Source organism: Apteryx rowi, unplaced genomic scaffold (assembly GCF_003343035.1).
Source record: "Apteryx rowi isolate R43461 unplaced genomic scaffold, aptRow1 scaffold_7, whole genome shotgun sequence".
Lineage (NCBI taxonomy): Eukaryota > Metazoa > Chordata > Aves > Apterygiformes > Apterygidae > Apteryx > Apteryx rowi.
The window spans coordinates 5,339,205-5,363,322 of record NW_020450982.1 but is presented as its reverse complement, the minus strand read 5'-3'; the positions used below and the strand labels follow the sequence as shown (position 1 = coordinate 5,363,322).

Here is a 24,118-nt window from a genome sequence, read left to right as displayed (position 1 = left end):
ACGCGGCAGAGCCAATCAGCGCTCCGGGAAAAAAGGCTGGCTCCGCCCCTTCTCCCGCCGGCCCGGGCGGCCCCACGAGAAGGACCCCGAGAAGCTGCCCGCGCTAAACGCCCAATTACTTAAAAAAAGGATTTCAGCCGAAAGCAGGTTTTGGAAAGGAGCAAAAACCCGCCGCGGGGTTCAGAGCGGGGCCTTCCGGCGGCAGGAGCGGGGCCGCCGCGCGGGGGCCGGCGGCGGCGGCAGCATGGCGGCGCCGTGAAGGAGGAGCGGGCGCGGGCGGCGGCCATGGCGGGCTCGCGGGTGCCGGTCGTGGACGTGCAAAGCGACAACTTCACGGAGCTGTGGCCCTCCATGGTGCTGGCCGTGCGCACCGCCACCTTCGTCGCCGTGGACACGGTGAGGCGGGGCGGGCGGGGGCGGGCCGGGGGCGCCGGTGCCCGGGGGCGCGGCCGGGCCCCGCGGGGCCGCTGACAGGGGTCTCCCGCCCGCAGGAGCTGAGCGGCCTCGGCGCCAGGAAGTCGCTGCTGAGCCCGTGAGTGCCCGCCGGTGCCGGGAGGGGTCGGGGAGGGGGGGGTCGCGGCGGGGGTCGCTGCCCCACGCGCGTCACCTTTGGTGCGGCGGGAGTGACGCCGGTAACGGCAGCGGCTCGAGCCGCGCGCCCAGGCCCGGCTCTAACGGTCCCTTCGCGCCTCCGTGCTTCAGCCGCGGCGACGCGGCCACCTGTGGCGGTTCCCGGCCTGGGCAGCTGCCGGCCCGGGGCAGCGCCAGCGGCTGGGCTCGGTCCTGCCTTCCGTGGGGACGTTCGCGCTCCTGGCGGCCGCAGGGACGAGGGGGCCGCAGCGAAGGCGCGGGGCCAGACCGAGGGCCGGGGCAGAGGCACGGCCGCGGGGACGGGCTGCCTGCGGGAGACGGCGGTGGGGGCGTGTCAGCTCTCGTTTCCCTCCCGCTCCAGGTGCATCGAGGAGCGGTACAAAGCCGTGTGCAACGCTGCCCGCACGCGCTCCGTTCTGTCCCTCGGAATCGCCTGTTTCAAACAGCTCCCAGAAAAGGTAGGTGGCCTGTGCTGCAGCTCCGGCCCCGCTCTGCTTCGCTGGAACGAGTCGTTCCTCTTGGCTGGCCTGAGACCTTCAGAGGGAAGAGTTGGCGTGTGGACTCCACATAGAGGTGGGATTCATCCCACCCATGTTCACGGTCTGGCCGAGTGCTTACAGCACTTTGGACTTGTTGCTTTCTTATCCAGAGCTCTTTGCAATAGGTGTCTGTATTAGTCTGACTTCCTTGCTTTGCACGCTCCCTTTCTGTAGTCCGAGAACACGTACCTGTCCCAGATCTACAACCTGACACTCCTCTGTATGGAAGATTATATCGTCGAGCCCCAGTCGGTGCAGTTCTTGGTGCAGCACGGCTTTGACTTCAATAAGCAGTACTCTCATGGGATCCCCTACCACAAGGGCAATGACAAGGTACGAGATTGCTGCCAGAGGGAGATACCCACTTCTTTTCTGTGAATCCCTGCTCAGTGGCTGTCTCTACTTTGGGCACCTCTGCTCCTCAGCTTGCCCTGCTCCAGGCTTTTGCAGGGGGAACATAGGGAGGATGCTGAGTTTCCCCTGGCCCCGGAGTCTTCCTCACACAGCTACTGTGTAGGACATGTGGCTGCTGTGTGAAGATGGGCTTGAGCTGGGATCTTGACTGCGAGATATCCCTTCACTTCTTTGCTTTTCATATCCAGGCTTTCCACTGTTGTAGCTGCTTTTCCAAATATCCAGGCCTCTATTTGGTCAAAGCAAGCCATAGAAGAAGGCAGCATCCTACTATAGCAGGCTCTGAGAACTTCCTGGTGTGGGGGCAAGTCAAGACACTAAAGCTTCCTGACTTAATCCTTCTTCTTTCAGGGCAATGAGAACCAGAGCCAGAGTGTTCGGACCTTTTTCCTGGAACTTATACGAGCAAAGAAGCCCCTCATTCTCCATAATGGCCTGATTGATCTGGTGTTCCTGTACCAGTGCTTCTATGCTCACCTTCCAGACAGCCTTGGCACTTTCACTGCTGACCTCTCAGAAATGTTTCCAGCAGGAATATACGACACCAAATATGCTTCTGAGTTTGAGACCCGCTTTGTAGCCTCCTACTTGGAGTACGCTTACAAGAAGTGGTGAGCGGCACTCTGGTATTTAAAGCTTAAGGGGGGAATGGCAAAGGGAATCAGTGTTTTTTCCAGATAGAGATTTAGGTCTTTGTGCTGTCCTGATGAAGAAAGGTGCTTTTGAGATGATTGCGTACTGTGCCTTCCCATGCTTCCCCTTTCTGGGGTGCTGACTGCATAAGCATGTATTTCATAATATGCTTTATCTGTTCACTGCTGAAAGAGGAGTTCCAACTTCTGCTGGCAGCAATTGTGATCACTCAGTGACTGATTTGACTAAAAACTAATCTGATTAGCTGCATGGCCATGTGATCACTTGGTCCCGCAATGCCCCAGGGACATGGCAGTAACACATGCAAAAGAGAGGAAGCGTTCCCTTACACCTCTGCTAGAGAGAAAGCAAAATGACAGTTAGGCTCTGTCTGCAGGATCTGCTCATTGTAATTCAGTTTTCTGGGGGATGGTGCAGTTGAAGAACGGGTGTTCCCTGCACCGTCTACAACGTGTGCCAGCTCTGTAGTGCTGGCTGCCTCTGTCATGTGCCCTGCACGTGACCCTCACGTTGGGTCAGCTACAACTCCCATCACTTTCATTCCAAGCAAAGGTTGTGCTCTCATTCCAAGGGGTCCCGGCTTGCTACCTGATGTCCTCATGTATATCTTCATAGGTATCTTCTAGGCACACACATGTTAGAAGCAGCCATGTCTGTGCAGTTCATGTGTCAGTTTGGGCCCTGGCTCTGCACTCACCACACACTCTAACCACAATCCTGGTAGTGATACAGCCCCTTGAATCTCCTCTAAGCTGAGATCGTGCCCTCTTTGTGCAGAGGAAAAATAGTACATTTTAGTGACTTTTATAATCAAGAAATGCCATTTTGACACATCTGGAAATGTTCAAGATGGCTGTTCTCAAACATGAGAATGCTTTGCTTTGACAGGATAAAAATATTTTTAAAACTGGCCTCTTAAATGCTTCAACACACAGTTCTAGTTACATGAAGCCCTCCAAAGCTTTGGGGCCTTTAAGTCTGCTCTTGGGACAAAACAGTTTTCTACCGAGTTGGAAGATGTTTCCTTGTCATCTCCACTGCCCATATTTGATCTATCTATCTGGGTAGTGGCTGCTGAATACATTATACAACAGCTCGTTCTTGGGCATTTTCTCTTTCTCCATTAGCGCTATTATGACTAACAGATTATCTTAGTGCGTTAGGGTTTAAAACCAAGGTGTGTGTGCCCTTCTCCCATAGCTTCACCAGTGACAGTGTTGTCCTTGTCTATATGTAGGTATAAGAGAACCAGCCTCTAAATCAGCATGGAGGCAACTGCTTACTAAAGCCATTCTCCCCGGACTAAGTTTTTTTCCAGCAGGCTGTCAAACTGGGGCTTGAGCTCAAGAGCAAGAAACCAGAGGAGTTAAGATTTGATGCAGAACAGCACGTTTGCACCAGCTCTGTCTTGGGTTATCTTCCATGAGTTAACTACAGTAACTGCATACTCTTATGTGTTCCAGCAAGCGAGAGAACTGTAAGCTGAAGGACACCAGCAGCCAGCACCTTACCATCGAGTTCTGCAACTACCCTGCCAGCATGTCCCGCTACATTGATTATCGCTACTGCTCTCTGGAAGAAGCAAGCCACAGTGTGGGAGCGGCAAATAAGGTGCCTGTCTGTGAGAAATTTTCGGTAAGTAACATGAATCCCAGCTTCCTACCTGGCTCCATGGGAAGAGCCAAGTGTAGCCAAAACAGGCAGTGGCAGGAAAGCAGCTGGGAACTTCCATTTGCTTGCTTCATGGTACAAGGAGGGAAGATTTTCAAAGTTGAGGTGACTTCAGAGCTGAAAAGAAACAGCATGTTCTGCTCTGAAGCAGTGAATTCCACAGGTTCAGGAGAGGCCAAGATTCAAAAAGAGTCTCTACAGTCCTAAATAGTGGGATGGTATCAGTTACAGTACCAGTTGCTGTCTTGGAAGGACCAAAAATTCTAAATGAATTTGGCTTGTCATCTAAGCAAGAAAGGCCTCCTCTTTTCTCCCCTGTATCTTGATTAGCAATACAAAAATCTTACCTGTCTGCAGCCTCTGGGACTGTAGCAAAGTGTGATCCATGGCCTCTCAAGTCTTGGCACTGCTACAGTGGTAAACAAGAGCCAGTTGGATCATAACCAGTTTCTGATTATTCAGAGGAAAAAGGAGCTCTTCCCCACATTGCTTGTTAATGCCACAGAACAGTGTAGGTTGGGGGGATCTCTGGAAGTCTCACATCCAACCTCTAGCTCACAGTTGCTCAGAGCCTTGACTGGTGAGTTTTGAACATCTCCAAAGACGGAGATTACAAAGCCCTTTCAGGCCCCTGTTCCAGTGCTCAAACACTCATCATAAAAACATTTTCCTTTGTATCTAGTCAGAATTTCCTTTGATTTTTTACCACTTGCCATTTCCCTGTGCACCTCCCAGAATAGCCTAGCTCCATCTTTTCTATAACCTCTGGTTTAGGTAGCTGCAGACAGCAATTGGATCTCCCCAAACCTCTTATCTTGGTCTTCTCCAGGTGGAACAAGCCCGCCTTCTTTGGTCTCTCCTCATACATCATGTGTTCCATCTTGACAGCTCTCTGCTGCACCTGCTTTAGTTTGTCAATGCCTTTCTTGTGCTGGGGGGACCATAACTGGACATAATGCTGCAGATGCAGCCTCACAAGCCCTAAAAAGAGGGGAATAATCAGTTCCCTTTACCTGCTGGCTGTGCTTTTGCTAATGCAGCCCACTTTGTTATACGTTCTCCCCTCCAAAACAGCAGAAGTGTTCACTTTTTCTGCTTCAACTTTGCCTGTGAACTAATGGTCGATGCCATAGCGAGAGGCATGTATGACCATAAACCTGGAATCTGCTCTAATGAGGAGGCTGGTGGCTACTGACTTCTCTCTTTCTCCCTAGGCCTATGGATGGTGCCCAAATGGGGTGAAGTGTCCCCAGTCTCATAATATTGACCTCATAATTGATGAGGATGACAAGCTTTGGGAGGAGAAGCGGAAGAAACGGAAGCACAAATGGAAACGTCGCAAGAATGTAGAAGGGTCTGCAAAGGAATTTGAACAGGAAAGCTCAGGGAAAGAAATGCAGGTAGCTCAGAATGGGGAGGAGGGACCACCACGAAAACAGAGCTGTCCCTGTGAGCCAGCAGCTGCTATGGAGCTGGCAGATATCACATGCAACACTGAGGGCAGGCAACTGGAAGAGACTGACATGGAACCAGAGGTTAGCTCAGACACCAGCGCACATGCCAAAAGAGAGGAGGATTTGGGGAGCACTGAAGCAACTGCTGCCCCATTAGAAGCCTCCATGAGCCCTTCTGCCAAGGGAAATGGCTCTGACAGCGACCAAGTGGAAGGGAAGTCAGAGGTACCTGCTGGGGCAGGCTCAGTCAGTCACCCAAACAGCTCTGAGACTGAAACAGCATCTGCTACAGGAAAGCGAAGGGAATCCCAGGCCCTCCCTTCACAGGGGGGAACCCACCGAGCTGGCTTTGATGCCTTCATGACTGGCTATATCATGGCTTATGTGTGGATGCTCAAGAAAGGAACAAGCACGGACGCTGGTGCAGGGCCATGGTTGCCAGACTGTCACAATAAACTGTACCTCAGTGGGAAATCGGTGCCACTTCAAATAGTGAAGAGCTCATTTTCTAAATCTTCCAAAGCTCACAGCCAGAAGATGAAGTTGGCCTGGGCCAGTGGCTAGAGCTAGAAGACTCACGGAACTGTTTTGTTTTTTCCCCCCCCTCAAGTGTTGAAGGTCTTGACTTTATTCCATCAAGAATTGACCAGGAGGGAAGCAAATTTCTTATTCCTGCTTTTGTTTTAACTTCTGACCAATTAAATTGCTCTCAATTGGAGTTCCCCATGGTGTTCCTTAGCAGCATCCTGAGCTGTGAAGGCAGGGTGAGGCTGGAGAAGAAGGACAAAAAGTGCACTTCTCCAACTGCACCCAGGGCTGCAAACTTAAGTGTTCTGGATCCAAGTGGGTTTTATAAACCAGTCAGGGCTGTCTTTCTGGAAAAAAAAAAAAAAAAAATACTAGCATGGGATTCAGTTCTTGCAGAAAATGAAAAGGGTAATCCCTTGATAATGTAAGTTAGGAGACAGAGGCCAGAGCTCCCTACTTAAACTTCTTAGCATGCTAAAGCCACAGCCTCCTCCCAGATTTTGCTTTTATCCTTTCTGTACTATGGCTTTACTACATGCTGCTGCTGCTGAACCTAGAGGGGTTTAACATAGGACCTCTTCAAAAGCAGCATGCACTAATTGTCAAGATTACCTACAAAAACATGTCTGAAAGCTGCAAGTTGTTAACCCACACAACTAGCTTGACTGAAATTGCTATAAACAGTTGCTGCAGGAAAACGTGATGCTTCTGCCACACAACAGAAGAAATCAGGCCAGATCTTCAGGCAAAGCATACATTTTTGTGAACACTGGCGTCTGCGTTACTGCTTTCAGTCACACCTGGTAGGGTAACTCCCTATAACCCTCACACAATTATTTCCTGTCTTTTTAAGGAAGTCTAGAAGGTTAAAAAAAAGTGTGGTCAGGAAAAAAAAAAAGGCACTGACTATGGATCAGAGAATTCACTTGGTTTAGAACATCCACTTGGGAAAGCTATCCCACCTCAAATTCATATTTTACCTTAATCCAGGTTACAACACAGACAAGTCCTTCACTCCTACAGGAGATGGGGGAGGAGAAGGCTGTGCTGGGCCAGCTAATTCTAGTGCAGGGTAACTGCATGCAGAACCAAGCCAAAGCAGGTCTTCAGACTTCTTCTAAGCAAGGAGAGATGCAGTGGGACTTAAAGCCAGATGTGGTCCTCTTAAACCCTGGATTCATTTCTTCCTGTATTCCTGCAGCTATTTTGTAGGGCTAAAACAGAGCACCCACTGTGACAAGCTCCCTGCAGGCTGAGGGCTATCAAAAGCTGACTTGTCTTTTAGGTCACAAGTTACTGCCTACTCTTCACAGCACTATAAAGCACAGCAGAGAGGAAAAAGTCCTGAAGTCTCATGGACTCGACAGCGTAACACTTCAGTAAGATGCAGTAGATAAGTAACACACTGAATAAGAATGACAGTTTTCTCTGTTTGTAACTCGGCACAGAGTAATGAAGATACTATCCCAACCCCAAACTATTAATGTCATCCATAGCTTAAGTAAGCACTTGAATCAGCTTTTTTAACCTAGAATTGTCCTCTTAATCACAAGACTCAGTGCTTGATTTTATTTTTATTTTGAAAGCAAGTTGGGAAAGTTTACAAAACCTGACCAAGAAAAAATTATGAAAATATTTAACTGGATTCATCTTTGGTTACTTCTTATTGCAGTTCCAATAAAACATACACCATTTCTACAGCTCAAAAAAAGTCAGAAGGTCAATCAACATAAAAACAAGATGTGCTTTCTTTACATATTCATAAATATCCACAATATTAGAAAAGTTGTTTTGCAAAGATTTTTTTTCTGGCAGTGTTAACTTACTATTATACACAGGCTACCAACTTCCTCCTAAGCCTTTAATTACAAGTTGAGCTATTTACAGTCTGCAAAATATTAAGACGTAAAACTCCTTCATAAATATCAAAATAGATCATCTTGCAAAGGTCTTTAAACTTAATCAAATATCTGGCTGCCCCTCCTCCCAAAAAAGGTTGTTTTGCATAGAAATGTAGTGACATGCAATATAAACAATAGCATTAAGTGCAAAGAGGAATTATTCAAGTGTCTTTAGTTGTACTGGCAAAAAATACCAATGTTCTGTTACACATAATACATCAACACCTTTCCAACAAATATAAGTCTACTAACCCCCTTGTCTTGCAGCACTGCTTTTGAGGGGCAGCAGTTCACATGCATTCTCTTAGTTGCATTTATCCACCTGCAACCACAACAAAAAATAGCTTATAAGAGACATTTAAATGAATTCAACATAGGAAGTTTTAAAGTGAATTAAAAACATCTTAGATCTCTTCAGGGAACCTAGCAGTGTGTAGAAAGTCTTTTAAAAGAGCAAGATTTGCTTCTGTAAGAAAGTCAAAAACCATGATAAAACCCATTCACAATAAAACTTTGTCACATCACTATAAAACGAGTTTGCTGACCACATGGATCACTGTTCATATTCATGTTCATCAGTAGCTGTCAGAAAATGGCCCCCAGTAGAAAAACACCCTCAAATGGGCAGAAAACCTAGAAGTATTTACTAGATGCAACCTAGATTCAGCTTTATGCAACCTAAGGGATGAGACACAGTGAGTGCCAACTGCATCCAGGCCCTTGGAGACACTGGGCTTTAGCAAGCATTTAGCTATTTTTAAGATGGCCTTTTACTCCAGTTTTATACACATGCCTCTTCTCCCATACAGACCAGGAATCCAGGAAAGGGCTGAGCCATTATTCCTTGGCATTTCCCTTTCTGACACCTCCACCTCAGTGTAAAGAGCTAGAAAAGTTGATAGATGTGCCCTATGCATGTCAGCTGGCTGTGCTTAAAGAGTGGATTTTTAAGAAAATAAAAATTTAGCCATGCTGCTTTATAAGAGAGCTGTTTAGGGCAGGGAGATATTTTTTAAGAGAAAGCTGTGCAAGAAAACAAGAACAGATGAGGTCACTGTGATGGGTGCCATAGAGGTACCTCAAGCCTGACTGCACAGCTTTGCAGTCAGTGTCAAAGAGATGAGGGCTCAGAGCTTCCAGGGCAACAGACTTCACGATAAGGTGTCAGCGCTGACTATTAGGGCTAACGTAAGCCACAGAGCACCCGGAGGCACGTGTGTTTGCTCTGTTGAGGCTACATGCAACTGTAGGATGCTGGACAGCTTCCTTGCAATCTGATGATCCGGAAGTAAACTTCTTATTATTGCTTGTTTGTCTGAAGTCACACAATTAAATGCATCTTGTGACAACAGAAGCTGGTGCTGATGGTTTCCCTCCTGAAAGGTTACAATTGTAGAAAGAAAAAAAAAGTGCAAGAAAAAAGAAAAAGCAGGCACCAGGCAGACAAGTAGCTGGCATTTGAGTTCTTCTGACTGGTTTCTTGTCCTCAAGAAAATTGCACGCACACAGCACCAGCCATACAAGCTGCTCTGCACTCTGAAGACACCAGAACAGCAGACAGGATACACAAGACAGACTACTCTACAGATAGCACCTTTGAGAGGCCGAGAGGTGTGGGCCAAAGAGATAATCTTGGTAAGGATGGACATTTTCTCTTTAAAACTGCAAAGAGCTGCCTAACTTGGCAAGGACTGTACTAAGCAATTTAAGGACACTGGGTTTCTCATTTAATTCTTTGCAGCCACTGCAAAGGGGTAGCACTGCTGCTCAGTTTCAGGCATATTTCAGAAGAGGTCTTGTAACTCCCAAAACAGTTACCTATGCCTCTAGAAAGCTCAGTATCTCAGCCAAGAAAGAACATTAGGCTTTCTCCATCCTCTTTTATCTGAGATGAGAAAAGAAGGAACAGTCTTGCTTCCATCAGGGCATACTAGCTTACATTTTCCCTCCTTGCAAGAGTGCAGTAAGAGTGTAACCAGCTACCTGGGGTGAAATTCTGGACTCCAAGCACCCCAGAGCCCATTGCATCACCATCTGTCTGCTCAGCAGGCATGCAATGCCTATCTCAGTTAGGAATGATAATGTAGATTAAAAAGAAGAGAGAGAAAGAGAGAGAGAGAGAGAGAGAGAGAGAGAACTAACGAACAAACAATGACAGTGGAAAAGGCAGAAAGTTGCACAAATATCATCATACAACAAGTTTTCCTGAAAATTGCAGTAGGACCAGAGCAAGGATCTCTGATGCTGTCTCCAGCAAGCAGCCATATGTCACTGCTTCTTTCACATATACCTGCTGGTGGAGAGAAAAAAAAAGAAAAAGAATCATGTTCACAGCCATCAGTGACAGGAGAAATCAAAGACGACAACATCTTTCTGTAGGAGGGGAAAAAATAATTCAGGGAGATAAGTTAATTTTCTTCGGTTTGATGACCCAACCCCCCTTCAAGTCTACTGTCCTTCCTCCCAAAGCACTCACATGGCTGAAACACTGCCGGCAACTTCAACTGATCAGGGGATTCCTGTCCTCCATCAGTCTGGTTTTATGTAAGGACCCATCATTATTGCAGTGGCATCAATGAGATGGGATGTCCTACCAGAGAGGGAGGTGAACATGACCCTTCTAGCTTAGTGATAATGGCCAACTGTGACCTAAATGTAGTCAATTAAGTATTCTGCAGAAATAGATTGTGGTGTCCATTCAGCTCTTTAGAGAAAAGTGCCCACATCCCCCAAAGAGCTCAGTACAACCATACTTTCACTGGCAGTTTCCCAAGAAGCCCAGGAATGACAGTGCCTAGAATATGGCTCCCTCTTGTGCCCTGGGCAAATCTTCCTCCACAGCTGGGCTGAGGTACATGGAGAGCTGGGCAAGGAAGTGAGCGGTGCTTACTGCATCCTGTTTCCCTGTGCTAACATATTATGCATCAGTGCCCACATCCCATGGGAAAATGAAACGCCAGGGAACAGATTCTTCTTGTTAATTGGAAAGTACTTGTCATGCGACTGAGCCTGCAGATTGCTACCAGCAGGAGGGGTTTTGTTTTTGCTACTTTTGAAACAAGAGCTTGTTTGATGCAGCAGCAGTGTTCACAGCCACTCTGGGACCAAAAAGCATTCCTACCTGCTCAACATAGCTCTGAAAGATGTCTATGCCCATTTCTAAAACAGAAGCTCTGATTCATGCACGCTGCTTGCAGAATGTTAACGCAAAAGCTGCAGTGGTTTAGAGCAGCTGGTAAGTCAGAGGAGGAGGAAAAACCTAAGGGTCTCTCTTTCTCACCAACCTGGAGCTTAAGGCCCTGAAACCTTCCATGCCGAAATCCAGGTCAAACTGCTTAACACAGTACCCCAGCTGTGGGTGCTACTGCTTGGAAGTAACTATGGGGCTTCACACGGACATTCTGGCTGGAGTAGTTCTCCCTCCTAACACAAATCAGGGAAGGGGATAAGCACAACTTGGAATAGAGTTAAAAGAATCTGTCTCTCCCAATGCTGTCTGCAGCCTTCTGTTTGACAGCCCATTTCTACAATCTGCTGAGTCTGTTTCAAACATGTGAGACCCAGCACTATAGAAAAACAGAGTCAAAGTGACTGGGAACAACTGTTCCCCCAAGGACATGTCCTATTTGAGCATTCTCTTCAAATGTCACAAGTTGACTGTGTGCTGCCACTTGCTGAGATGTTGGAGGAGGTCAAAGACAACGGGGCAGTGCCGTCCCCGTCCTGCTCATCGAATGGCCGTGCCTCTCTCCTCAGCTCCCTGGAAGGGCTGACACTGAACAGAGGCTTTGCAGACTCCAGCAGCGTATTTTTCTGTAGGTCGTCTTCCACCTCCATCTCTTCAGAAGGGGGGCAACCTGCAAACACCTGTAAGGAGCCAAGTCCCTCTGAGTTCACTGAATTCTCAGCTGGGAGCCTTTTGCAAGATAGTGGCTCAGGCTGAACCAGTGCTGAAGGCTGATTACATGCTGGATCTTCACACGTGTTCTCAACAGGATAAAATCCATTTTCCTCCTGGGACACTGGCCCATCTGAACAGTCCATATCCTCCTCTTGTCCTGGTACAGGAAGAAATTCTGACCTGTGCAGCTTGGCTTGAAAGGGGGGAATCTCTGACACACCATATTTACTGCTACTCAGGAGTTTTTGCCGAACCTCTGCACCTAGTTGGGTTGGGTCACATCTGCTGACAGTTGAAGACAGCCCCCCAAACAGGCCATACTCTTTATGCGGCAATTCAGGAGAGACCGGAAGTGATCTGCATCTCCTCCCCGGGAGGAAGGAAAATTCCTGCCAGTCTGTGCTATATGCCTGCCTGAATTGGGACTGGCTGGCTTTCAGGCCACCACCTGCCTCCGGAGAATGCAAGTCAAACACAAGGGAGATCACAGACTTGCTTGGCATGTCAAAGAATTTGATCTTTCCCCCTTTGAGGTCCTCCCTGGCACTGAAGGGATTAACTTTCCGGCCTAACCCCTTGTTTGGCGTATAGTAGGGGTCCTGCACATTTATCTTCCTGGAAGGCTTGCGGGAGAAGATATCCGACTGGCTGCGTGACAACCAGATATTCCGACGTGGGCGGGGTGACTTGGGTGGGATCTTATCATCCAGGGAACTCAATCGTTTTACTCCTGGTCCTTTTTCAATTGACCCTGAATGGAAAAAGAGAAATACCCTTAGCTTAGAGGAGCTATATGCCTGCATGTCTGCCTACTCACAGAGCCTTCATGAGAACTGTAGAGGAAAAGGAGCATTTCTGATGTTCCAAAGTATCTTGCACAAGTACATGTTTGCTGGTGACTTACAAGTTCCTGCACAAACACAAGGACACCATTCCCTTTGCCCCAACATAGTACTGGTTTCTAACTTGGAAACCGGCAGCCCTGTTCACAGGATCTTTTAAATGTAAAGGTAGCCAAAACTTAAATTTAAGATATTCCCTCCACTTTACTCATGCCTCAGGCTAGTTAAAAGTCATCTTGAAGACTCAAGGAAATGCAAATTCAGTTAATGCCATCTTATATCCCTAGGCAGTAGAATTAGACTGCTTCTTTATCATTTTATGTTCAAATCTGCCACCCACATTATGGAAGGTGCCAATTCAGCAAAACAGTACTATCTTCAGAAAAAAACAAAGGAAAAAATGCACAAAAACTTGATATGAAGAAAGAAGTCTTCTCTCTCTTCCAGCTTCTATGCAAACGCTATCTTTTAGTGCCCCTTCAAACCTCTTTGCTGCCAGTACACTGAACAGCAGAATGGATATGCAGTGGTCTTGGAGAAGAACAATTTACCTGTTTCTAGATTTACCATCCTGGCTCCCAGCAGAGGTTGCCAAAAATCTGTTGATGATACTGACCATAAAAGAGAGTAAGTACAAAACATAGTTATCAAAGGAATTGTAAGTGAAGTTTTCACCCTGATGGGAAAAAATTAAGACAAAAATGAATGCTCCCCTGATACCATGAAGACTTTAAATCCCATCCGGGCCTTGATTCAGTACATTATCCAATACAGAAACTGCAGATACACGAGAGTTTGACTCTAGTCAAAAATTTTAAGTGCATACTATATATATATAAAATGTATGTGTGTGTATATATATGTATTTATTTACATAAACACACATACCCACAAATACACAAAAATATATACATATGTGTGTGCATGCGTGTATATATATATGTATATATAAAGTTGTATCACTAGAACAGGATGGGAAAATTATAGTTATTTAGGAAAAGATGCTAACTCACTGAGTGTTTGGAACATCCAGCTGCTACTGGCTCTCAATGTGCCTCTAAAATGCTGTGGTAGAGCAATGACAACTGAATGGATGGGAAGACGAGATATGTCCTTTTAATTACCATTTGCAGAATGAGCACATGCTGATTTCTACTTTTCCCTGTAAAGACTGCCAGTTTAGACTAGGTGCTCCACCCAGGAAAGACTATGCAATTCAAAGAACTGTAACATGTAACACTTCCAGAGAAAGATGCAAATCTGAGAGGTGCTCCAGAGAGAGCATGCCAGGAAAGAGAAAATAATACACTTTCCTTTTAACCTGCACCTCTTTCAGATGCTTTCCAGCTGGGGGAGAACTACAACATGCATATGCTCCATCTGGCTTGAAATACAGAATTTACTTTAAGATTATAAGTATATATATGAAACTATTTTTACTGTTCTCTAAGTTTCAATGCCAGAAGTCCACTAATACAGAAGCTATCTAAGTCAGAATGTTCCCCAGCCTACAAAAAATGCTTGCAGTTTGCTCCCCACACCAGGTGGCACTAGACGGCTTTAGAGAAAGCATTCAAGACTATACAGCTATCCCAAGTAAATCTGGGATTGATCTGTTCCCCAGTGGTTCACAGTATCTAGGTACTTTATAATAGTCTTTCATCTTCTCTGCTCTTCTTCCTGATGAAATTCAAGTAGCTTTTAAGTGTTAAATGTAACACAGACCAAAAAACTCTACATATATACTGTGGGGCTGGGACAAAGCAAAAGTTAGTGAATTTTCATGCACCTTTAGCAAATTGTAAGAGCACTGTCCACATGAACTCTGAATCTCCCCTCAAAGCTTGTGGATGCAAACTTTTGAGGCACTTTTATGAAACAGTTATTTGTTCCTTCACAAAGGACTCTCTGCGGTGCAGAGCATACAGTATCTTTCCAGAATCATTTTCAGGCTTAGGGTAATATCATTCATAAACTGTAAATAGTACCACACATATTTGAAATCCCTACCTTCAAAATGTGAACATTGAACTCTCTCACTATCAGCTTGCAGTAATCTTTGTGCTAATGCAGATACCTACCTTTAGGCTTTCTTTCACTGTTGTCAAGATTGAAAAATTTTCTCTCTCTCTCAGATTCCTCATTTCTCAGACGGTTTAAAATCTCCTCCAGTGTTTTGACAATATCAGCAAATGAAGGACGCAATTTTGGATCCATCTGTGAATACATGCATAAGTCAGAATTTCATGTGGGTTTGTCCATGCTATTCTAGTTTCACAGTTGACAGAGAGAGGGACAGTTTGAAGAACTGAGGAAATTCAAGACTGTGTTTTAAGGGTGTTGTCATTGCAAAAAAAAAAAAAGGGGGGGGGAGGCGGCAATGGGGAAAAGTCATGTTGTATCCCAGTTTCTCTCTCTCACATTTAATTATCAAGCTGTCAGCATTCTGTGATGAGGACACATTTTAAAAGGAAAGGTGGGAAGATGCTAGATTCAGGGTTTGGAAGAGGATTTGGGGGTTGTTTTTGTTATTTTTTCAGAAGCTTTCTCAGTTCAAGGATTTCTTTCTGGACTCCAGTTATCAGTCAGAAATTATATATCAGTATAATTCCAAAACCTGCTTGAAACAGTAAGAATTAAACAGAGCAACTCGGCTATGTCATTCTTTAAAAGCTTGAAATTTTTCCATAATCTTCTCGTGGCTTTAATTAAAATACACGTAAATGGCATTGCAGATTTGAAAGTCTAAAATGTTCCATCTTTGCTTCTGTTAATTATCCCATAGTACTCAGTGTATTGGTCTACCTTGTGAGGAAACAAGACTGGTTATATAACTGGACAAAGTAATACAGTACAAAAAGGTATCTTACTAGATTGCCTAAGTAAAACTTCTTTTCCCCCTCAGTCATTAGTATGTATTTAGACTCATCCTAGTAGAAATGGACCTCTAAACAAAGGCTGACACTAAAACTGTACTAGAAAGCAAGCGGCTTAATTTAAGCAGTAATTTAAAAGGCATTTATTTCATCATTCTGAATACAACCCTTAATATATGTTACATATAACTACTGTAGGTAGCAGTGTCTAATTTGGCAGCTAAAGGTTAACTTCATTACACTACTAAAAAAGATTCTGCTTGACTTGATTACTGTTCTCCAGCCTTCTAAAGGTTTTTTCATAACAGACAGGCCCAGACAGATCTCGCCCCTAGTACAAAGGGAACAGTGGTGCTTTGTAAACAAAAACAAACCCCAAACCCCCCTGACACTGCCTTGCAGGTCCTAGGAGATGAAACTATGTGAAGAGAACTGGTATTACAGGCAATGCCAAAACACCTTCTAACACAGGGGAAGGGGCTAAAAATTCATATGTGTAGTAATAAAATAAACAAATAAATAAAACACACTTGCTTTGATGAGCACACAGCAGCAAGAAATTTGTGCTGATGCAGCAGCTGGAATTTCCTGGCATAGGAAAATATCTTTTTCTGCCTTCCCTATCCCACTGAAAAGGTAGGGCAGAGGCAACACCAAAGTACACTCTCTTTATTCTGACAGTCTTACCAATCTGGGAATCTTAGAGGGCTGTTGCAAGCTACAGAAAGTTGGAGCAGCTCTCTGGCTATTTTGATTTGTGCTAGGCAAGATCCAGGACAACAGCAGCAAAGGAAAAGTGGCTCAAGAGCAACTTTTGTCTCTTCCATCCTGAGCACTCTGGGTTCTGCTCAAATGGAATAGAAGGATTTTCCCTCAAGGCTGCAGATCCCCACAGCTCTGCTCGTGCTGCTATGCGTTTTGCATGATCATACAAGATTACATTTATAAGCATTCATGCAATAGGGCTTATAACTACTGGGGGAACCGTAAGTTTTAGACTTCCATGTAAGTAGTTATTTTTAAAAACACTTTACAACAGCATATTAAGGGATTTTTAATGTACTGCTCATAGGCATCTGGTTTTACTGGTTTTCTTAGGCTGCCCTAAAACGTGTTTCTTGACTGTAGAAAACCCCATGGCTTTGCATATTTAGTTCAGCTGATCAGCTGAGCTATACAGTTTACACTGTTCATTACCTCTTGGATAATAAAACGCTATATAAATGTCCCCATCTAAGAGCAGACTGATGCACAGATCACCTATTACCAAAGTACAACGTGCTTAAGAAGAACGATACGAGGAAGTCTTATCTGTTTGCCACTTTTTTCCTCACACTAAAGCATTTGTGGTAAGTGAATTATAACACATTCCACACTGCAACAAGCATATTAATGGCTTGATTAGGAAGACAGTTGCTTCCAGTTTCTTCAAGGCATAACTAGGCTCCTAGCATAATAAATGTCCCTTCCCTGAGTTTCGCAGAGTGCAGTTGATGATAACCAGTAGGAAGAAATCCTTTTTCTCTGAACACAGCAAATTCTTACATGGGAATATAAAATAAGTCACTTCCCCTTTCTTCACTAGTACAGTTTTACACTGAATTTCACCTGTGCTGAAAAATTGGTTTTAATCATGTGCCATGTGTTTGGATGCAGTACGATTTCTGGGGACTACAGCTGGGAGCCGAGATTTCCCAAATCAAACCCTAGCTCTAGCCAAACCATTTAGTGCTTTCACAGTCAAAGCATTTCATAAACATTAGTCAGACATACCAGTGCCTTAGTGAAGTGAGCTCCACTGTACTAAAGTGAAATCAGAGGAACAGAGTAGCTTGTCCAGAGTAAGTTCCACAAACATTTTCAGCACCCCTTTATGCTAGCTGGTGTCAAGAGCTGCAGTCCCCCCACCTGCTCACACTCACCTTTATAGCACTCTTCCCTTGTGCGTGCATTTGTACTAACACAAGGTGAAGAGAGAGCTCGGGGCAAAAATGTGTATCGAGTATGAACAGATGAGGCTGCTTCTTTCAGCAGCAGTGCCGACATGAAACCAAAGGCTGAAAATCATTAGCAGAGCCAGGAACAAAAGCCTGTTCTGACACTGCTTACAAATGTTCACTAGGATATGGTGCTGTTACTGGCTCCAGCATGGCCTGGTTGTGGAGTACTGAGCAAAGTATTATGCAAGAAAATTTTTAGAAGTAGCATCAATTTAAGGTGTGCAAACTGGCACCCACAAGAATAGATCCCTGGACATTCCCAACTTCAGCTGAATTCAGCTGAACCTCAGGTTCTCTTACTTCAGATAAACCAGCTTTGCTATATAAATGAACTTGCACCCTCCATTATGGAATACCCACAAGACTGATCTTTGGAATTTTCAAACCACCGAGGAGTTATGAAGGTACCCAGCACTATTACAATTTTACTCAAAAAAACTAGCAGAAAGTTTACTCCACACTGCACATTGCCTTACCGATATTAAATCTTTGGGGTCCAAGTTTGGTTTTTTGGAACACAGGCTAGGGATTTGGAGGTTTATCCTTCTTCCCAAAGGGCAGCATATAGACTTCAGAGCAATTTACTGCCTTCTCTTTATTTGTCTGTCCCCTCTTTGTTGCCTCTCTTTCTGTGAGCAACATCAGAATTCTGTCTTCACAGCTCAGTAGGTCTGTACACAATAACAGCTGGATTCTGTCCGCCTGAGGGCCAGCCAGTGTCAATAGCATACAACTGGTTATGAGCAGCCTGAGCAGCCCGCAAGAAGCTGTTCAGTGTGCCAGACTCATTTGTTTGGCATGACAGAATATGGAACTGCAAAAGCAGAAGATGGGCCTTTTTGCAGGGGGACGGGATATAAAAAAACTGCAAGGGACTTCCTGGGTTATCAGAACATATGCTGCTTTTATAGGTAAGCACTTCAGTCTCTTCTGTAAATGCTTTAAGCTCTATCTTCAAAAGCCAGGGAGAGAGAACTCCAGTTTTGGCCTCTCCCTGCCAGTTAGGATACTCACATTACAGCAGTTGAAGGCCAGCTGGAGGAAGTCAGGGGGACAGTCTCCCACCATGTGCTGGAAGGCATCATAGTCTAATCCAAAATTCTGTACAAACAAGAACACAGCACAGAGAGCAGAGATATAAAATGAGGTCTGCTATCTGGCCCAAAGCATCTTTGTTTCAGCTCCCACCATGGAGTTATCAGGAATAACCATGAACACCATCTCTCTGAGCAGCCACAGACAGAGGATTTTGAGAAAACGTCATGCAGTGAACTGCAGCATTCCCCACAGGGATTATTTGATATAAGATACCTGTAAAAGAATGATTTGACTTCAAAGCCCATCATTCTTCCTGGAATTAACTGCAATTCACTGCACTTGAAGTGTTGCCTGTGTGCTTCTGGAAGTGATTTTCTATATTACGATGTTTCACCATGGTTACTTCCACAGTGTAAATCAAAAGCTTGCTATGAAACCAGAAGCTTGGGTATCATGAAAATTTAACAATGAAAATGGTTAGCTTTTCAGTGGATGGTACTACTAGATTAGTAATACAAATTATCCAGTTCCTTAAACACATTTACACAAGATCTGAAAGGCAGAGAAACAAAAGGATCTCTTATTCACTGCACTTCAAATCCTAAGCAATTTTGCATTTTCAGAACTGGAAAGGGAGAGACAATTTGGAAGACTACAATATACAGGGCCAAAAGCTACCTTACAGATGAGGCCCCCCCAACCCAAAGCCAACTGAAGAAAACAGAAGAGTCTTTTGATCCATCAATTTTACATCAGATCCACAGTGCTTAGTACAGACTATGTGAAAATAAGGGTGAGCCCCAACACAGTTCCTGCCCCTTTCACAAGGGGAGGTTGCTTAGAGGATGCGGTGTGCCGAAAGTGTGCCAAAAGTGCTCCGTTCTGAATTTGACAAGAAGTCTATGTGAGCTATCACTCTACAAAAGGAAGGTCACCACCATGCTCTCCATGTTCCGCCAATTAGAGGCAGGTCTGGGGCTTCAGAAAGGATTTCCCATGAGGATTTTAGCTGGACAAAGGCTGAGCCTGCATCAAAATGTCTTCGATAGAGCTTCTTACAATAACAGCACAGAAGAACAAAAGCCTTTTAGAGTCTCTTTTTAAAGTAACACCTATTCATCATTATCTTTGGCAGCTGTGCCAAAAGTGCTAAAGGCCAGCCATTATCACAGTATATTTACCACCTCCCACCGACATATAAACGTAACCACTTACTTCTGTACGAGGGAGATAGTCTGGATCTGCTTGTATTCTTGCTATAATCTCACACAAAATTATACCATAAGAGAACACATCCGCCTGAGGAGGGGAAAAATAAACAGCCACATGGTTCAACTATGAATACTCAGCATTCTTATCTTCCACTGAGTTTCTCCTTACCCCAAGTGGTTATTGGGAACAACTAAACCAACACCACAAGGCTTGCAACCACTAAACAACTGTAATATAACTTATTTTCCATATGAGGAAACACACACTCACAGTAAAGTGCTCCTGTTGCACAAAGAGCAGCAATAATGTTAAAACTTCACACACAAAAAAAATATTCAAACCATTGTTACTTCAACAGTGTCAAAATAAAACAAACAAAAATATACAGAATTCCTTCCCTGCATAAGGAATGGTAAAGTTGTATTTGATGTCTTACAGATGGGAGTAATTAAAAACACAGCCAAAATATGACATGCCTATATATCACTGTGGTTGGAGAGAGCGGTTTAGAATACCCATGATCGCAGCTTATCCAGAATGTTAATGTCGTTTTTAAAAAGAATTACGTTTTTCTCTTCTCACTATTCAGCATCTCTGGAGAAAACGATGTCTTTCTCAAAGCTTGAGATCTGGTAACACTGTACACTAGCATCAATCTCTGTGGAAGTTTCCACGATGCTTAGTAATCACTTAGCAGAATGCCCCTGGAGTTGCACAGTTCCAGTTCCTCAGAGTCCCACCATCTGAATTTAGCAAGTAAAAAAAATTTAGGGAAACGTGGAATACAGGTCTGTAGAGCAGGAGCCTGCCTCCCTCACCCCTTAGGTATCAGGCAAGCTTATACGCCAGCTCTCATGTTGATACGAGTTGTTTCCTCTTTAGTCCTCCATGTCCTAGGGTGAGTAAAGAACATGGCACAATAGATTTGGGTACTTTACTATTAATTTGGGTCAACGGGAACTCTTAACAAAGCTTTGAAATGGTAATTACTACATTCACTACCGAGGTAGCTACTGCTTTCCCTCAAGTTAAAAGTACCACCAATTAAACAGATTATCAGCTGCTGACAAAGAAGGTGCAGGATGTGGACTTTATCACAGAAAGTCACATTTGTAGGACTGAACTTGGCTGTGTTTTAGAGAATGTCTTTGCATGCATGAGAGAAAAGCCTGTGTAAAGAAGAGCTTGACTCAAAATACTATTTCTAAAATGTAGTGTGATCTGGTCCTCCTCTGAAAGAAACATTTCCCAGTGCCACAAATAGGAAAACTTAGAAATTCCTTTGGAGAACATTTTTACCTAGGTATCTTATCTTTGAGAACTGTCTAATTTTTTTTTTTTCGTAATTAAAATGATTTTACAAGTTTACACAAAGACCTTTTGCTTCTACCCAGATTTCACTAAGTTACAGTCAAGGAAGTAACCACACTTCTATTTAAAAACAAAAAAAATGAAGTGTCACCAGACATTTCTCATGAAACCTGATTATAACAAGTTGTATTAGGCAAAAATACAGTAAAGGCTTGTCCTACATGTGGGTTTTTTTAGAATGGGAATATCTTAACAGTGAATTATGCTAAAGGTACTTTTATTTCTGCATGAGAGTCCACAACATGAATTAAAAATATTAGCTCTTCAACCCACATTCTCCCTTAGTCAGAGTCACCTACTGAGTACAAGAATGTAACAAATGAAAGTGGTGACAATTTTTAAGTTATGACAATCCTAAATCTTGCATACAGGTACTGAAGAGAAACATCTGACAACTAAAGTCCACTTGCATGTACCTACCTTTTCATTGTAAGGTTCATCTCTGAGAACTTCTGGTGCCATCCAGAAGGGTGAACCCACCACTGGTAACTTCTCACTGTATACATTTACATACGTACAGATAGATAGATATATGTGCACACATATATATGGAGTGAGAGAGGCAGAGAGAGAGAGAAAAAAGAACCATTAGGGAAATACCCTAATTCAGGTGGTGTTAAGCACTTTCCATAACTCCAAGTACCTGCAGAAGCTTTCAGCAAAGGAAAGTCTATACAAGTGGGTTCCATAACATACTGTATTTTACATTGGTTTCCTACTGGAGTCACTGGAACCATCTTTTATTTCTTCAAACAATTTATTGTATTTCCAGTTTCTAAGTCCCTGTTTTGGGTTTTTTTTGCAAGGCCACAGGCCTGGTTTCTGAACTTTTTGCAAAGTAGGCTCCTTCACGTGGAAATCAATTTCTGGCCAGATGTCAAATTCTCCATTAATGCAGCAGCACATGCAGGTATCCCCAGACGTATATCTATGAGCAGCTCTATGAGCAGAAAGTATTCAGCACAGCCTGCTGTTGGGAATTAGTCTTGATTTTCATGCCAAGATTTAAGAAAATTTTGTTTATTACACAGAAAGAACCTAGTCTAGTCTGAAGCACATATGGTAAAATTACAGCAGCTCTTTGAAAGGTTTGCAAAATTGTTTCTTAAAAAAAAAAATGTCAAAATTGATCAGATGAATCCTTTGACAGGGAAAAATGAAAAGTAATCAGGATACAGCTGATTTGAAAAATCTGCAATGTTCCCATATGGCTGAAAACTGCAGTCTTAAGAGAGGCATCAAGGTTGTCCCCCAGCCAACCTTGAAGGAATGAACACCTCTAAAGACAAGACCGCTGAAGGCCTCAAATATAGTGGTTCACCAGCCAGCAAAACCGGAAACAACATGACAGCGTTTGAAAATGGAGGTGAGGCTATATCAGACCAAAATGGTGGCTACTGTAACAATTGCATTAGGTTATTTATTATGGTATCAAGCTATCTTTACTTGAACTATTACTACATTCTCAGTTTTCAGGACATCTCAAAACTGGGTATTAAGAACACACTGCCGCCTTCCTGATTTTCTGATGGCTTTGTATTAATACAGCTGAAGCTTTCATCACCTGAAAAGGCAAAGACTTCACAGGCCTATACAAGACAAACATTGGCGGTTCCTACTAAACTATCAGTAATTTGGCAAATAAGATGTTTGGTTTGTTAAGCTTTTGGATCAATTTTTCATTAACATAAATGCAAGCTTTCAGAACCTCCCAAGCTACAGTTTTGGGAGATGTGCAATTTAAAAACATATAGTGCATAGCTGGGGTCAATTTTTACTGTTTTCTTTGCAACCATAATAACTAGGAGGCTTTTATTTATTTTAAGTAGAAGTAGACACTGAAGAAAATTTGACAGCACATTTTGCAGCCAGAATATTCTGAAATGCACAAGTCAGTGTACGGAGGGGAGAACAATGAAATCCTTGTCTTTGATTTCCCTAATGGAGGCAGGACAAAAGGACCATTTTCCAATTGTAACAATGGCTTGTGACAGTCACCTGTGCATTCCTCAAATGAGCTAAGATCACAATTTCACCCCATGGAAATCAAAACGGTGAGCTACTTTTAGACAGTATTTTTAATACTTCTTGGTTACAAACCTGGATCTTAACAACTAACCCAGAAGTTAAATAGAAAAAAACTGGAATGTCACTAAATATTGTTTATGGAAATAGGAAGGGGCTAATTAAAAGTGTTTGCAATGAAGGAAGAGGACATTTATTATAAAATCATCCCAATCCAGAATGCTGGACAGTTCTTTACAAAAATCTCAAACACCTGCTCAGGAGATATGAAAAGCTTGAGTGAATTCTCTAATCACTGGAGCATATTTAAAGAACAAACGTCACCACTAAATCTATCGAAATGCACCATAATTAAAGCTGGAACAATTTGGTCATTCAGCCCACAGCTCTAGACAGAAGACTGAGGATGCTTTTTGTGTATCAGAATGCAATAGTGGCCTCAGGAATTTAGCTAACTGCAGCTTCTGACCTGCAACGGCAGTGCAACTCTCTCTGTATTTTGATTAGTCCACGTACCTGTGATCAGGAATTTTCTCTGCCAAACCAAAGTCTCCCACTATCGCTGAATATCCGTTTTCATCACGTTTTATTAAGCAGTTCTAGAAAAAGAGAAAAAAAACAAAAAACAAAAAAGCTATTGTCTGGGCATGAAACCCCTATGCCGTTTGTTTTATTTATTTTAAATCTAAAACAAGATTACAAGATATTGTTTGAAAGACATTCATCTATGAGAAGCTTTTGTCTGAAAGCAACCACCCTTTCCCCCTACCCTCCCGGCCCCCTCCCCCTGCACAATCACATGCAGCATCTGTAAGTTTGACACGCAAACAGCCTTACACTTGGTTAATAATCCACTTAAAAACTTGCTGAGACAGCAGGCAGCCACAGGCAGCCCGTATCCAGCTAGGTTCTAGCAAGAATTAAGATGATTTAACCCCCTTACTGTTAAAATATGCAATACATGCTGTTCACTATGACTCCTTGAAATTTCCCTTTATAGTTTGCCTGGGCCTGAACAGAATACACAATTAGAGCAGACTCTAAATGCCTTTGTATGCTTTGCTAAATTAACTACTTAAAAATGAAAGGAACTCATTGCTT

The 24,118-nt window shown here is 43.8% G+C and overlaps 2 protein-coding genes across 11 annotated transcripts in view; one reads left to right on the top strand and one right to left on the bottom strand.

The window, feature by feature from the left end:
- Positions 1 to 234: 234 nt before the first annotated feature.
- On the top strand, positions 235 to 6,041 carry TOE1 (target of EGR1, exonuclease). Its single transcript, XM_026086638.1, has 7 exons — positions 235 to 396; positions 492 to 532; positions 953 to 1,049; positions 1,305 to 1,463; positions 1,896 to 2,155; positions 3,662 to 3,833; positions 5,084 to 6,041. Exons 1-7 carry the CDS (start codon positions 286 to 288, stop codon positions 5,885 to 5,887), a joined length of 1,644 nt encoding a protein of 547 aa, XP_025942423.1. The 5' UTR covers positions 235 to 285; the 3' UTR covers positions 5,888 to 6,041.
- Positions 6,042 to 7,413: 1,372 nt separating this feature from the next.
- The window catches only part of TESK2 (testis associated actin remodelling kinase 2), an 83,502-nt gene continuing 66,797 nt past the window's right edge, over positions 7,414 to 24,118 (bottom strand). For 7 of the 10 annotated variants that reach the window (XM_026086629.1, XM_026086632.1, XM_026086630.1 and 4 more), the window contains 7 exons: positions 23,534 to 23,616; positions 21,413 to 21,488; positions 19,625 to 19,708; positions 18,386 to 18,472; positions 14,577 to 14,712; positions 13,047 to 13,106; positions 7,414 to 12,404 (listed from right to left, as the gene is read on the bottom strand). In XM_026086629.1, coding sequence (XP_025942414.1) covers positions 11,392 to 12,404; positions 13,047 to 13,106; positions 14,577 to 14,712; positions 18,386 to 18,472; positions 19,625 to 19,708; positions 21,413 to 21,488; positions 23,534 to 23,616 — 1,539 coding nt within the window. In that variant the 3' untranslated portion in view covers positions 7,414 to 11,391. The remainder of the gene's footprint in view (positions 12,405 to 13,046; positions 13,107 to 14,576; positions 14,713 to 18,385; positions 18,473 to 19,624; positions 19,709 to 21,412; positions 21,489 to 23,533; positions 23,617 to 24,118) is intronic. The other 3 variants (XM_026086631.1, XM_026086637.1, XR_003256825.1) reach the window with 2 other exon arrangements.

Coding starts and splice junctions, on each gene's coding strand:
- TOE1 (XM_026086638.1), top strand. CDS start 286: ATGGCGGGCTCGCGGGTGCCGGTCGTGGACGTGCAAAGCGACAACTTC. Junction 2,156..3,661: donor GAGTACGCTTACAAGAAGTG/GTGAGCGGCACT, acceptor TATGTGTTCCAG/CAAGCGAGAGAACTGTAAGC. Junction 3,834..5,083: donor CTGTCTGTGAGAAATTTTCG/GTAAGTAACATG, acceptor CTTTCTCCCTAG/GCCTATGGATGGTGCCCAAA.